This window comes from Mirounga angustirostris, unplaced genomic scaffold, assembly GCF_029215605.1.
Source record: "Mirounga angustirostris isolate CCGP_5_RB_7025 unplaced genomic scaffold, mMirAng1.0.hap1 SCAF_16, whole genome shotgun sequence".
NCBI classification, from domain to species: domain Eukaryota; kingdom Metazoa; phylum Chordata; class Mammalia; order Carnivora; family Phocidae; genus Mirounga; species Mirounga angustirostris.
Window position 1 is genome coordinate 55,819,723 of NW_026991724.1, and position 15,867 is coordinate 55,835,589.

Sequence of the window (15,867 nt, forward strand, 5' to 3'; positions counted from 1 at the left end):
GCTTCTTGCCACTTATGACAATGTAGATAGACCTAGAAGATATTATGCTATGTGAAATAAGTCAAAGAAAAACACCGTATGATTTCACTTATATGTACATTTTAAACAACAAAACAAATGAACAAACAAACCCAGAAATAGACCCATGAATATCTATTTTGTTTTGAATAAAGTCCATGGATAATCTTGAAAACTATAAAAATTCCAAGATTACACATATTTCATAATGTGACAAACTGGCTTGTAACAATTTTCCAGGGCTGGCAGAAGAGATCCGGATCCAAGTCCAAGGATCTTCTGGCTCATGACAGAGCAATCACCATACCATCTTCTTGCTCACATTAATTTCACTTACCAGCCCCCTAAGCACATGCACATATGAGACACAGGAAACCACAACATACTAAAGGAACAACTAGCATATCTGCCTGCATCTTTTGCCATTTGAAGGAGACCTCTCCATTTTCTTGTGCAGTAAACAAATCTGTCCTCTACCCACGAGCAAGATATCACTATATTCCAAAGCCTTTTTCTACACAAACATCAATGAAAAAACAATTAGAATAAGAACCTTCAATGCTTCTATCCATAACACCCAGAGAAACTGAAACCAATAGAAAATCATGTCCCAACAGCAGCCACCACTCAGTTTGATCCCGGCTTGGCTCCTGCCTAATTTTCCCATGTGTATACCACCTTGTGAAACACTCATTAATCTTACATAGGATCTGGGATAAAATGCACTCAATTTACACTGGGAAACATTTTTCAAGGCTATGATGAGCAGGATGCAATGCAGGAGAATCGGTTGAGCTATCACGTTCCCTTCTGCAATGTCCCTGTGGGCCTTGCATTCAACCAGGTTAAGAAACCACAATAACCATGAGGGTCTACCTTAAATTTCTGTAGTGATCTTTCTAAGGAAGATGGGAGAGAAAGAATGAAACTGTGCAAAAAACATACAATTTAAATTATCTGAAAAGATGAGAGTATTTTGTACTCCTTACCCAGGCAAAGCGGGTTCTGGATACAGTGGAATCATGGCTTATTACAATAAAAGGGATGAGAATTGGAAAGCAGAGGAATTAGGGCAGAGGATTAGAGCAAAGGTGTTCACCAACCATCAACAGAGAATATTAGAAAGACCAACATAGACCTAAAAGATGTAGAAGATTGTGCAAAATGAAACGGAAGTGGTCACAAGGACAAAAATAGTGTGGGTAGCCCTGGGCGCCTGGGTGGCTCAGTTGGTTAAGCGACTGCCTTCGGCTCAGGTCATGATCCTGGAGTCCCGGGATCAAGTCCCACATCAAGCTCCCTGCTCAGCAGGGAGTCTGCTTCTCCCTCTGACCTTCCTCCCTCTCATGCTCTCTGTCTCTCATTCTCTCTCTCGCAAATAAATAAAATCTTAAAAAAAAAAAAAAAAGTGTGGGTAGCCCTGAACTTATGTGAAGAACACTGATCCTATGAATGCACTTGACACATTGTTTGTGCATGTACTGGATGAAAATCATGGAACCACTAGTCTGGATCATGAGCTCACAACATGACTTCAAGGAATAATAACAATACTGTATACAACAAATGTAGGATTGGGTTCTAAAATGCCAAACAGTATCCAAAATACATTTTCCTCCATATTTTACTGCTCATTTGGCAGAGACATACAGCAGAAAATTAAAAACTCCTGTACTTGGAAGTTTTTACGTTAAGCTCCTCCCAACAAGCATCCATAGGGCTAATATTAATGATCTGGAAGACACCCAAGACCCACACTCTACCACACTGGACACACCCTTGACCACGTTGTAAACATACAAAAGTATCCACCCAAAACCATGGCAGAAATCTTTTCACCCAAAAGCTGTCATGGCTGGTGGGACTCCCTTAGAGACAATGACCCATGAGTCGTATATACTCATGTTTGGCAATAAAATCTGTAGAACTTAACCTACACCTCGTGAACTAAAGAGAGATATAATGGTAAAAAAGCTATCAGTTTGCCAGGATTTTTGCTACAGTGTATTAACAAGAAGATGACTGCTCATTTGCCAAGCCCCTGGAAGCCATTTTGCTATGGGAATATAGGAATAATTCATCTGAGCAAAGAAGCCCATGGAAGGTTTTTGACATCAAAACTGACACTGAGTGTGTGGTCCTATGAGATTGTAAACATCACTAGAGGCAGGAAAAGATGGAGAGAAATCATAGGAGAAGTCTACTCCAAGATCGAGGAGATGTTTATTGATGTGAAGAAATGACTTTGGTAAACAAATTAAAAGCACAATGCAACATTTTCAAAATATATTTCAATTTGTTATCAAATTTGATGGAAAAAAAGAAAATGAATAGAAAACCTCAGTCACTACACAAACCACACAACACATTCATTTTTAATAGATTTCTGATCAAAACTGTAAAGATAATGATGTTTTTAGAGAAGCACAAAAGGGGGAGCCTGGGTGGCTCAGTTGGTTAAGCAACTGCCTTTGGCTCAGGTCATGATCCTGGAGTCCCAGGATCGAGTCTCGAGGCGAGTCCCACAGCCAGTCCCTCAGCAGGGAGTCTGCTTCTCCCTCTGACCCTCCCCCCTTCTCATGTGCTCTCTCTCTCATTCTCTCTCCTCAAATAAATAAGTAAAATCATTTAAAAAAAAAAAAAAAAGCACAAAAGGATTCTATCTCTGTGTTCTTGGTATAAGGGAAGATTTCCAAAAATGATAAAAATCACTAACCATGAAGGGTGAACTGACAAATTGGATTACATTAAAATTAAGAACTTCGCGGGCGCCTGGGTGGCTCAGTCGTTAGGCGTCTGCCTTCGGCTCAGGTCATGATCCCAGGATCCTGGGATCGAGTCCCACATCGGGCTCCCTGCTCGGCGGGAAGCCTGCTTCTCCCTCCCCCACTCCCCCTGCTTATGTTCCCTCTCTCGTTGTGTCTCTCTCTGTCAAATAAATAAATAAAATCTTTAAAAAAAATTAAAAAAATAAAATAAAATTAAGAACTTCTCTGCATCACAGGCTCAAGAGAACAAAACAGAGATATAGAGAGAAGACAAAGGACTTACTCTCATCATATATACAAAACTACAGAGATTGAAGAAAAATATATCACAACAGTAAAAATGGGCACAATGACCAATTAAACACTTTGAAAAAGAGATTATCCAAAGTTTAATGCCCAACTCCATACTAAAAAGAAGTGACAAACAAAAAAAAAGGAAATAAAAACACTCTCTTTCTTTTATTTTATAAATAAAGTATGATGTAATTTTTTTTTTATATTTTATTTATTTGACACAGAGAGAGAGCACAAGTAGGCAGAGTGGCAGGCAGATGGAGAGGGAGAAGCAGGCTCTCCGCTGAGCAGGGAGCCAGAGGTGGGGCTCAATCACAAGACCCCAGGATAATGACCTGAGCCGAAGGCAGCCGCTCAATGGACTGAGCCACCCACGCACCCCAGTACGATGTAATTTCACACTGTGATTAGATTTATTTTTATTTTCTTAAAGATTTTATTTATTTGACAGAGAGAGACACAGTGAGAGAGGGAACACAAGCAGGGGGAGTGGGAGAGGGAGAAGCAGGCTTCTCACTGAGCATGGAGCCCGATGCGGGGCTCGATTCCAGGACCCCAGGATCAAGACCTGAGCCGAAGGCAGACGCTTAACGACTGAGCCACCCAGGCGCCCCTGTGATTAGATTTAAAAAACATTTTTTTTTTTTTAAAGCATGCCTTAATTTCTAGTTAAAACAATATGGTACTGGGGCACCTGGGTGGCTCAGTTGGTTGAGCCACTGCCTTCGGCTCAGGTCATGATCCTGGAGTCCCTGGATCGAGTCCCACATCGGGCTCCCTGCTCGGCGGGGAGTCTGCTTCTCCCTCTGACCCTCCTCCCTCTCATGCTCTCTGTCTCTCATTGTCTCTCTTGCAAATAAATAAATAAAATCTTAAAAAAAAAAAAAACAAACAATATGGTACTGAGGACACAATTCACAGAAATAGAATGAAAAGTAGAGTTATTTAAATAAAATCTACTCAGGAAAACGTAAGAAACTAATAATAAAAAATAGATTAGGGTATGAAGAAAAACAAAAACTTGGTAAATCCAAACCCCATTATCTCCACTGTAATATTAAACATAAATAAACCAAATGTTCCTAGCACTGCCAAACTTTGCTTGAATATACCCCATTGGAATTTTCCTAGAGCTATAACGAAAACAGGAGGAAAGAACTGGAAAAACAAAAACAAAAACAAAAAGAAAGAAACAAAAACACCCTCATGTAGTGATAACCAAACAAACAACCAGCATGGCAATATATCATACAGAATAATCTTTAACACTAAAGGAATTTGTCACTGTTATTCATAGTGTTTTCAATACCTAAATATATGCCATTTCAATATTCTAAGTGAAGAATAACAATCTGTTCGTATGTGTGCATATCTACACACATATATGTAAAAATACACACACACGTACATATAGGGAAACCTTCATTTTTCACTCATGAGACATTAAAACAATCATCACAGAAGCTGGTATCATCAACATGGTGAATAAGGTCCAGTGGGTGGCTCAATCAGGTTAAGTGTTTGACTCTAGATTTCAGCTCAGATCACGATCTCGGAGTTTTGAGACAGAGCCTCACAGCTGGCTCCCACATCCTGCACCAAGCTGGGAATGAAGGCTAATTGAGATTCCCTCTCTCCCAATCAAAAAAAAATGGTGACATACTTAGTTCCCACTTCAATACTTTTCTTTCCTTTTCTTTTATTTATTTACTTCAGCGAGAGAGAGAGAGAGAGAGAGCGAATTCGAGCATGGAGGGGGGAAAGGCAGAGGGAAAAGCAGACTCCCCATTGAGCAGGGAGCCTGACTCAGGGTTGGACCCCACAACCTCAGGATCACGGCCTGAGCTGAAGGGAGATGCTTAACCAACTGAGCCACCCAGGCGCACCACCCCCCCCCACTTCAGTACTTTTCATAATAAGCTCAACTAGCAATTATTCACATATGACATCACTGGGCAATTCTCAGTGCTCAGGGGTGAGGTTGAAACACACGCCCTGGACCACAGAGACCCAGAAGGAAAACATTAGAAGGGTAAGAGGAGCAAGAGCAATTTCAGGTTGATCACAATGCACCTCCCCGGGACCAGCACAGTGCCCCACCATGAGGGACCAGCAGGAACTATAATTGTTCCACTAAGAAAAAGAGAGCCCATGGTTGGGCACCCAGTATTCCCCAAATGGCAACCCACTTCCTGGATGGCCACGTAGGCCTCATCTCAATGGGATCTCTGGGGGAACCTGTGGTGCTGGACACTGGGGATCCTACAGACATGGAGAAGGTGGGTAGGACTAACAGCAACCAGTGCTCAGATCTTGGAAGACTCCCGGACCAGACTGTGTTCTACCTTGCAGTCACACCCATTCAGAGATCCCAGTAACTCTGCCCTCTTGTAGGGCTGAGATAAACGCACCTGGTCAAGGAGCTTTACAGCAGCTATGCCCGAGTTGGGTCTCCAGCCAACAGGCTGAGCTACAGCATAGAGGCCATTCTATGACCCTATCTGGGAAGGCGTGCAAGTTGGAAGTCACTCCCACTGCTGAGCACAGCCTCTAGTCCCGGCGCCCTCCACCATGAAGTGTGAACAAAGACCCTGGGCAACCACAGAGCCTATCTTATAGGCCTATGGGGAGAGAGCCAAGCCAGCAACACTGTCCAAGTGTTGAGTATAACCTTGACTCTGCAGGACCAGAGAGCTCGAACAGTGAACCAGGGCAGTCTCAGAGTGAAGTCTATTATACTGCCCAGAAACAGAGAATGGCCTTCAGTCCTGCCAAATGTTTGAGCGTAACGTCTGGTCCCACCTTATAGGGACTTGCCAGCACTGGCTTGGAAAACACTCAGGAGCCCACAGTTCCCAATGCACACACGTCTGCCCTCTGTGAACATAAAAAGAAGGATTCCAAGAAAAACCTGGACCAGAGAAATCTTTACAATTTTCAAACGCACACAGGCTATTTGGTTATATTTCAAAGTTCAATATTCACATTCAAATAGTGAGGATTCAGCATGAAACGTGACTTACGGGCTACCGTTCTCATGAAGAATAAAGTCCGACATGTCCATTTTCTTAGTGTGTATAATGGCAGCACTCATGTGTTACCTACACCCTCAATAGTACTTCCACACTATCCTTATTAAAAGCACCATAATGTCCCAGCAGTCACAAAAAGGAAGAAAAGCTATAATATAAAATGCAGGGAAAATTAATCACCAATAATTTGAGGTTTAAGGTCATTGGGGAAAAGAGATTATTCGTGATATCATCCCACTGCTTTAACAAGTACAAGTGACCCTTGAATAATACAGGGGTTCAGCTTACTCACCACCCATGAAGTTGAAAATCCGTGTATAACGTTGACTCCTTAACACTTAATAGCCTACTGTTGACAAGAACAGTCAATTTAATCTATCAAAAACAGTCAATTAATATGTATTTTATCTGTGTGTTATATGCGGTATTCCTACAATTAAGGAAGCTCAGGAGAAGAAAATGTTGAGAAAATATATTTACGATACTGTATTATAAATAAATCTGACCACAATGGACCATACTTCAAACCCATGTTGTTCAAAGGTCAAGTGTACTTTGTGTTACTGTCTGTTTACCTGATGAAGCTGGGGTAGGCTAAGGTTGTGTCGAATAACGTTTCTTTTATTACACATCAGTGTTAACACATTAAAATTCATTCAGTGTTATTAATTAAATATATTAAGTTCAGGGCGCCTGGGTGGCTCAGTCGGTTAAGCGACTGCCTTCGGCTCAGGTCATGATCCTGGTGTCCTGGGATCAAGTCCCGCATCGGGCTCCCTGCTCAGCAGGGAGTCTGCTTCTCCCTCTGACCCTCCCCCCTCTCATGTGCTCTCTCTCTCTCATTCTCTCTCTCAAATAAATAAATAAAATCTTTAAAAAAAAAAAAATTAAGTTCAAACACACTGTAAACAAACCACTGAAAAATCACTATATGATCGTTGGTCAAAATGCCCATTACATCACTCAAGAACCATCCCTGTTCACCTGACAGAATGATCTGTGAGTTGTGCTTTCCATGCTTTTCAACTGAGGCTAATTATTTAGTAAATGAGGATTTACAGTAATTTTACACCCTTTTACGGAAGAGTTAGCTATACTTTCCTCAGTTATCTGTGAATATTTCTTTTATTTCAACTGAATAACAAATATTTACAAGTATCAACTGCTATGATGATGAAGATACATTCAGCTTTAAATAACCTACCACTGTATTCTCCTTAAACAGCAAATGACAAAACCACTTAAAATTTAGAATGTTTGTGTTTTACTTTAATGCAAATAATAATGCCCTGAATCCTTACTTCATCAGGAATTATTTCACTCTTATATGTCAACCACACACATCTCCATGTGGACTTTCCTCATATATTTCATGCTGTAGCCTCCTTAATGTTGCATGGAAAAGTAGGTTATGAATGAATTCCCCATCACAGTGCCCTCATGTTGGTGACACAGCAAGAATCAAATCATTTTGCACGCACACAAGCAATAAAGGCTTAACATGAGTTGATTTCAGAGTAAAATTAATATTCGCCATGCAAAATATCGCAAATACAGTCAAAAGAAAAAGGAGACACACTGAAACTAATAATCCTTCTCCAGGTATCTATCCACCCTTGATCCTTTCAGGCATATTAACAGAGACAGTTCACCATTGGATAACACGGGTTTGAACAGCGTGGGTCAATTTATAGATTTTTTTTCTTTTTTTTGAATATAGTGTAGTACTATAGACATGTTTTCTCTTTGTTATGATTTCCTTAATATTTTCCTTTATTAACCTTACTTTATTATAAAAATATTGCATAGGATACAGACAACATAAAAAGAAGGGGATGATTAACTATTCATATTCTAGGTAAGGTTTCTGGTCAACAATAGGCTCTTTAAAAAAAGATTTTATTTACTTATTTGAGAGAGAGAGCAAGAGCAGGAACAGGGACAAGCAGACTCCATGCTGAGCAGGGCGCCTGATGCAGGACTCGATCCCAGGACCCTGGGATCATGACCTGAACCAAAGGCAGATGCTTAACCGACTGAGCCATCCAGGCGCCAGCCAAACAATAGGCTATTTCTATGGAAAAGTAGGTATGGTTTTGAGTTTTAGGGACTCAAACGGTGCCTGGGAGGCTCAGTCAGTTAAGCGTCTACCTTAGGCTCTGCCTTCGGCTCATATCATGATCCTGGGGTCCTGGGATGGAGCCACGCTTTGGGCTCCCTACTCAGCAGGGAGCCTGCTTCTCCCTCTCCCTCTGTGCCCCCCCATACCCTGGTGTTCTCGGTCTCAAATGAATAAATAAAATCTTTCAAAAAAATTACACACAGGGCGCCTGGGTGGCTTAGTTGGTTAGGCGACTGCCTTCGGCTCAGGTCATGATCCTGGAGTCCCAGGATCGAGTCCCGCATCGGGCTCCCTGCTCAGGAGGGGGTCTGCTTCTCCCTCTGACCCTCCCCCTTCTCATGTGCTCTCTCTCATTCTCTCTCAAATAAATAAATAAAATCTTTAAAAAAAAAAAATTACACACAGATTTCCCCTTCTGGAGGGGGTTGGTACCCCTCCAGCCTGCATTGTCCAAGGCTAAAATGTAATTGATCTGAGAGTTTAAACTTCGGATTTTTCTCTGTAATAAAAACTCTGATTTCTAATGTCTAAAATGTGGTACTGACTTATTGTTTTCTACTGTGAATGTTCTTATTTAGATTTCCTTTCTACTGCATACTTTGCAAATTATCTACATCTTTAATATTTTTATCCTTTATGAAGACTCTGTATATTAAACACAAAGGTCACTCATCAATCAGTACATTTCTAGGATTTCTATCCACTATGCTTTCTCTGATGCTGAGTAAGGGTTCAGTTCCAGGTAAAGACTTTGCCACCATTCTTGACATTTGTAAGGTACCCCCAGGATATATTATCTCACGTTGAATACTTCTGATTATGAATTAAATTCCTTGCCACATTCTTTACATTTGTAGGGTTTCATACAGTATGCACTCTATGAAGTTCAAAAGTGTGTAGTTCTGCTTAAAGACATCGCCACAATTTTTTTTTTTTTACATTTGTTGGCATTGTCCCCACTATGTATTCCCTTATACTGATAAGTTTTGAGTGGTAGTTAAAGGTTTTGCACATTGTTTACATTTGTAATATTTCTTCCCATTATGAAATGCCTGCTGTCGAGTGAATCTTGAAGGCAGTTAAACGGTTTGCCGCACTTATTACATTTTTAAGTCTTCTCTTCAGTAAGGATACAATGATGTACAATAAGATTTGATCTTTCATAAACAACTTTCCCACATTTATTACTATAATACTGGTTCTATGGAAACTGAGCTCTCTGATGTTTAATAGGATTTGACCCTTGATTGATGTTTTTCCCAGATTCACTGCATTGGTAAGTTTTGTCTCTATTATAGGCACCTCCATAATTATAAAAGTTAGAGCCCTGACTAAAATGTTCCTAAGTTCTGGGGTGCCTGGGTGGCTCAGTTGTTAGGCGTCTGCCTTCAGCTCAGGTCATGATCCCAGGGCCCTGGGATTGAGCCCCGCATCAGGCTCCCTGCTCCGCGGGAAGCCTGCTTCTCCCTCTCCCACTCCCCCTGCTTGTGTTCCCTCTATCACTGTGTTTCTCTCTGTCAAATAAATAAATAAAATCTTTAAAAATAAATGAATAAAATAAAATAAAATCTTCCTAAGTTCACAACACTTTGAAACCTTACTCCAAATTAAGAATTGTGTGAGATAGGACGCCTGGGTGGCTCAGTCGTTAAGTGGCTGCCTTCGGCTCAGGTCATGATCCCAGGGTCCTGGGATCGAGTCCCACATCGGGCTCCTTGCTCGGTGAGGAGCCTGCTTCTCCCTCTCCCTCTGCTGCTCCCCCTGCTTGTGCGCTCTCTCTCTCTCTGACAAATAAATAAATAAAAATCTTTAAAAAAAAAAAAAAAAGAATTGTGTGAGATAAGTATTACTAAGTGATGTCTGGATAAAGACCCTCCAGTGTACATCTGAACTGGAAACTTTGCAACAAGGAGGGATTATGTGTTGGTGGAAGTGTAACAAACCCTCTGGAAAGCACTTCTCAAATCAATCCTATTTAGACATTTTATCTTCACTTTTAAACGTCTAACATTCTGAAATTTGTCAGTTAACGATGAAACCAATCTTGTATTTGAAATCGTTTGGGGGCACCTGGGTGGCTCAGTTGGTTAAGCGGCTGCTTTCGGCTCGGATCATGATCCTGGAGTCCCGGGATCGAGTCCTGCATCGGGCTCCCTGCTCGGCAGGGAGTCTGCTTTGTCCTCTGACCCTCCTCCCTCTCATGCTGTCTCTCATTCTCTCTCTCTCAAATAAATAAATAAATAAAAATCTTTAAAAAAAAAAAAAAAAGAAATTGTTTGAATGATTACTTTTAGTTTGGACTAGGTGACTTTCCAGAATTTCCAAATACCGTTCAAAAAAATATGTATGTTTAAAAAACGGATTATCATCCCTGGGTTCGAAGACATTGTTCTGCAAATATAACTGACGTAAGGTGAGGTTTTCGCCGAATGTTTTATATCCCTCATCTCTTGTGGCAATAAGGATTTCATTATAGTAATTGTCACAATCTGGTTATATCCATCATAATGTCCTTCATTACCCCCATCACATTCCCAGTCACTCATCAGTATAAATACTTATTTCCACAGCTTCCACAGCTTCCCATATCACTCTACAAACTGAATCTCCTTTCCCTCTCTTTGCCAACAGGCCTTGGGTGTTATGAAAGACACAACTAAAAGATACAAGATAAGTTACCACACTTAGTACACGGACATGCATATATGTTAAAATGCTCATGTGTAGAACTGATACTCATCCTAGCACATCAGCAGAAGGGAGAAATAGGAACCACCAGGACTGCGCTCCTCCATGGAGACAAAAACGGAACAACTTACCTTTCAGAGTGCTCCAGAAGCCAGTTAGGAGAACACAGCACCCCCAGGTAAGTACAAAGGAAGAGCCTCATCAAAGAGACAAGGAAAGCTTGTGATACTTGCCCACGATAGCCATTCACCCTCCTAGACACTCCATGGCAACACTGTGAGAAAACTCTCACCTCTCCTCAGGAAAGAAACAAATGAGTGACCTATATGTTCAATGATCTGGCTTCCTGGCTGCTGCCTGAGGGACTTGTTTCTGTCATGCATGACATGGGAGGCAGAGGAAATGAGAGCACCCTCTTGATGCAGTGTGGTGGCTGCTCAGACCAAAGGTGAGCATTTGTTCAACCAATGGAGAGAACACAGAGCTGAAGACAAACAGAGAGGAAGCGATCACAGACATAAAGTAGTAACTACAGTTTTAAACCTGGGAAATTACAAAAATTCAGAAATGATAGATGTCCAGAACATGTGTGAGAGGTCCCAGAATTACTATTATTTGTGTTCCTCCCTACAAAGCAAGTCCATAATCTTGGGCTCAGAGGATGCTTTTTTAAAATCCACATATGTCAACAAAATATAATAAAGCATAGGGCGCCTGGGTGGCTCAGTCGTTAAGCGTCTGCCTTAGGCTCAGGTCATGATCCCCGGGGTCCTGGGATCGAGGCCCCATCGGGCTCCCTGCTCAGTGAGAAGCCTACTTCTCCCTCTCCCACTCCCCCTGCTTGTGTTCCCTCTCTCGCTGTGTCTCTCTCTGTCAAATAAATAAATAAAAAACCTTAAAATATATATATATATATAATATAGCATACAAAGAAACAGAAAAATGTGTTCCAAACAGAGGAATGAAATAAATCTCCAAAGCTGGCCTTAAATTAATAAAGAACCATTATTAGTGGCCTAACAAAGAATTCATATAACCATCATAAAGATGTTCACGGAGGAAGAAAACAGATAGTTAACTAAATGATATCAGGGAAACTATGCATGACCAAAATGAAAATCCAAACAGACAGAAAGTATAACAACAATGAACCAGAAATAGGGAGCTGAGGAGAATAGTCACTGAATTTAAAAATACACCAAGGGGTCAGCCATAGACCTGATTAATCAGAAGAAAGAATCAGACATCTTAAAGACACCTTATTTTAAACTCTCTACTGAAAGGATCAAAGAAAAATGTGGAAAAGGACAGAGTCTAAGGGACTCATGGGAGACCAACAAGTGGACCAATATGTACATTAAGGGGACCCCATAAGGAGAGGAGAGTGAAGGGGGCAGAGAGTTTACCTGAAAAACTAAAGGCTTGTACGTCCCATGTATGTGGGAAGAGACTAATTGAACAAGCTCAGTAAATTCAAAATAGGATAAATCTCAAGACATGAACACAGTGACACATCATAATTAACTCATCACAAATCACAGGTGAAAAGAGAATTTTGAAACATCCTGACAAAACCAAGCATCTTGTACAAGAGAGCTTCATACGATTAGTAGTGGGATTCTCAGCAGACCTGACAAGAAGAACTACATGGGAAAATATATTCACATACTGAAAGATCAAAAAAGAGCCACCAAGAATACTTTACCTGGCAACACAGTTTTCCATGAATGTAGAAGTGAAGACTTTCCCAAGTAAAAACCCCCCTAAGTTTACCAGTAGACCTGTCCTACGAGAAACGTTAAAGGAAGTCTTTCCAGGTGAAATAAAATGATTTTGAACAGTAACTGAAACCACAGGACAACATAAAGCTCTCAGCTAAATGTAAATATCTACACAATTACAGAATCCTGTAGTGTTGTAATGAGGTAGCACACGTCACTTTTATTTCTGCAATAGAATTTTTTTTATATAAAAGCATAAAATCATAAACCTAGGTAACAAAGTACACCACATAAAAGATAGAATTTGTGATATTGGTAACAAAGTGGGTGCAGGGGTGGAGATGATAAGTAGAAGAGTTTTGTATGCAAATGACAAGAGCACTTAAAAACGGTTTGTTATACCTTTAAAATGTTTTAAGTAATCTCTAATGTAACTATTATGAAAGTAAGTACAGAGAAGACACAAAAGTTGGTGAGGATGGTATCAAAGCATATCATGGGTTAACACCACAATTAAGGATATAATGCAATACCAAAATTTGATTCAGAGGTATAAAATGTTTAAAAATTACACTGAATTCACAAGAAGTGTTTCTCTCATGCAAAGGGAATATAAATTCACCAACAGCTGATGAAATTAATTCTATTATTGTAACAACTCACCTAGACATGATACAACACTCACTGAACACTAACCAATAAAACAAATTCACAAGATGAGTCATAATCACAGTATGCATGGGTGGTATTTATACAGACAAATACATACATAATTTTATTGATAAAGGGCATAAAGCTGATTCATATGTGAGATAAACTCACACTGTCTTGAAATCTACTGAGTTGAAAATTGTCATCCTATAATAAAATACACAGGCAACAACAATATCACAACTAAATAATGTTGTGGAGGGTCCCATACAAAAGTAAGCACATTATTACGGAATTGCAAAAGCAGAAGAAGACAAAATTTAACCCAAGTAAGTCTACATAAAAATACATGAATTTCTGAAAGGAAACCTTCTGTATAAGCGTAATTTTAACCTGTGACTATGTACCCATGAAAAACAAGTATTTTGAATTACTGTCATGCCTAAATTGACAGTAAAATTATAAAGAATATTCATTAAAATCAACCATGAATAGCTCTAATAGAAAATCTTATGAATGAGCACTTAAAAGACATTAAAAAATGTATCATGTTATTAACATGTCCCTTCTCTTACACAAAATGCAAGGCTATAATCCATTCTTTAGAAACAAGCAGGCTGGGGTGCTGGGTGACTCAGTAGGTTAACATCCAACTCTTGATTTCACCTCAGGTCACAATCTCAGGGTTGTGGGATTGAGCCCCTAAGGGCATCTGTTTAGGATTCTCTCCCTCTACCCCTCCCCATACTAGTGCTGGCTCGTTCTCTCTCTGTCTCTCATAAATAAATAAATTTTTAAAAAGAACCAAGCACCCGAAGAAATACCCTTCATTTTGAAATATAGAGTATCAAAATTGTAAAATATGCCAGCAATCACTTTGTAAAAAATAAATACTGGGAATTAAGTTCGGATACATTCTGAGGAAGAAAAGCCTAACAGTAAATTTCTCCTAAAGTAAAATAAAATTTATAAACAAAACTTTTTTTTAAAATATGGGGATTTGGGGCGCCTGGGTGGTTCAGTTGGTTAAGCGACTGCCTTCAGCTCAGGTCATGATCCTGGAGTCCTGGGATCGAGTCCCGCATCGGGCTCCCTGCTCAGCGGGGAGTCTGCTTCTCCCTCTGACCCTCCCCCCTCTCATGTGCTTTCTCTCATTTTCTCTCTCTCAAATAAATAAATAAAATCTTTTAAAAAAATAAATAAATAAAATATGGGGATTTTACTAATTATCCACCTCACTTCTTAGCAGCATACGCCCATGTCATATCCCAACTATTCATATAAAAAAATTAGAGATGAATCTGACATATAACTAATAAAGTGAAAACACATGACAAAAATCACAACTTCATATCATACAAAATTATAAAATGATGGAATTATTAATAAAATAACAATTGAGACTTTATTATAGGCTGCAAGTTCTAAGTTCTAAATGTTCTAGCTCCCTTATGGCATTAATTTATAATTTATGTAGGAATTCTAGGACACAAAAAGATACATTATTTCACCACTGAGGAATGCAACACAGAGTGGAACTTTCTAATATTAGTCAATACAAAGAAAAATGAACCTTTGAAGGGAAATAAGGGATTAGATTTTCTCATTTTAGGGAGGTGCTTTATTATCTAATGAGATTACTGAGTCTCAATTTTGTTCAATTAAAATTAAAGCCTCCATGACATTGGAAAGCATAAACCAGAAAACACCAGATATCTATCAACAGTGTTCCCATGATGTCTGCACCAAACCCCAGTATTCCACTGCTATCATGACACACTTCTCATACAAGGCAAAACAGAACTTAGAAAAGGCTTAGCATAGAGTTCCTCAGAAATAGGGAGATTTCCCAGGGCCCTCACGGCAATGGAGAAGCTCTCAGACTATGGAAGCCCCCACTCCCAGGGTAGTTGCCTGGCCCTCCCTGTGGATGTGATGGACCATCACTGGAGCTGGAGGAGAATCTTTAGAGAATGTAAGAGCTTGATAATGTTGGATAGCTGATGTCCCTCTGTGAGAGGGAGAGAAATAAAACTAGGCTTCTCAAACTAATTTCCATTCAAGGAGAGCTACTTAAAACACACTTTAAGGTCAATCTTCCTGCTTCACATTTGGACCTCACCTCTGTCATCCGCTTCATTCAGTCTCACCTACCTGGGTGGAAGGCTACTCTCTTCTTTCTCTTCATATCCCAGAGCTCCTTCTCTTGCTCCAAAAAGAGGACCAGGTTTGGCTTCCACACAACGAGATCTGTTTAATAGAAAAAAGTATTGCTGGAGATTCTAACTTTCAATCCAAAATTGTGCTCAGCAGAGAAGAGAGGACATTGTAGAATTCTAGAAAATTATTTCCCAAGTGCTGTTAACCAACGATCCCTTTAGAACACACAGTAGGGGTTTTGAATATTCACATTATGACCTCCACTTCCAAGTACTATTGATACAATAACAAAGAGTAATAATTGGAGTTTAGGATGTAGGCAGTACCATTTTATGTCACTGAATATGTAGAATTACCACAAATCTACAGAACTGATGATATTACCCTAAGGAAAGGGGAAGCTAAAGCTGAAA

The 15,867-nt window shown here is 40.0% G+C and overlaps 3 protein-coding genes across 14 annotated transcripts in view; all 3 read right to left on the minus strand.

Moving 5' to 3' along the window:
* LOC123856088 (KRAB domain-containing protein 5-like) overlaps positions 1–15,867 on the minus strand; it is a 212,269-nt gene that overhangs the window by 170,977 nt on the left and 25,425 nt on the right. For all 10 annotated transcript variants that reach the window (XM_064581750.1, XM_064581748.1, XM_064581745.1 and 7 more), the window contains exon 2: positions 15,449–15,544. The gene's annotated coding sequence lies outside the window, so the exon portion shown is untranslated. The remainder of the gene's footprint in view (positions 1–15,448; positions 15,545–15,867) is intronic.
* The window catches only part of LOC123856136 (microsomal glutathione S-transferase 2-like), a 77,127-nt gene that overhangs the window by 35,843 nt on the left and 25,417 nt on the right, over positions 1–15,867 (minus strand). The window contains exon 2 of the mRNA XM_064581884.1: positions 15,449–15,544. The gene's annotated coding sequence lies outside the window, so the exon portion shown is untranslated. The remainder of the gene's footprint in view (positions 1–15,448; positions 15,545–15,867) is intronic.
* Positions 1–15,867, minus strand: part of LOC123856096 (zinc finger protein OZF-like) — a 60,422-nt gene that overhangs the window by 19,034 nt on the left and 25,521 nt on the right. The window contains exon 2 of one of the 3 annotated variants that reach the window (XM_064581778.1): positions 15,449–15,544. The exons of 1 other annotated variant lie outside the window; for it this stretch is intronic. In XM_064581778.1, coding sequence (XP_064437848.1) covers positions 15,449–15,482 — 34 coding nt within the window. In that variant the 5' untranslated portion in view covers positions 15,483–15,544. Of the gene's footprint in view, positions 1–15,448; positions 15,545–15,867 lie in introns of those variants that run through there. One more of the 3 variants, XM_064581779.1, reaches the window with a different exon arrangement.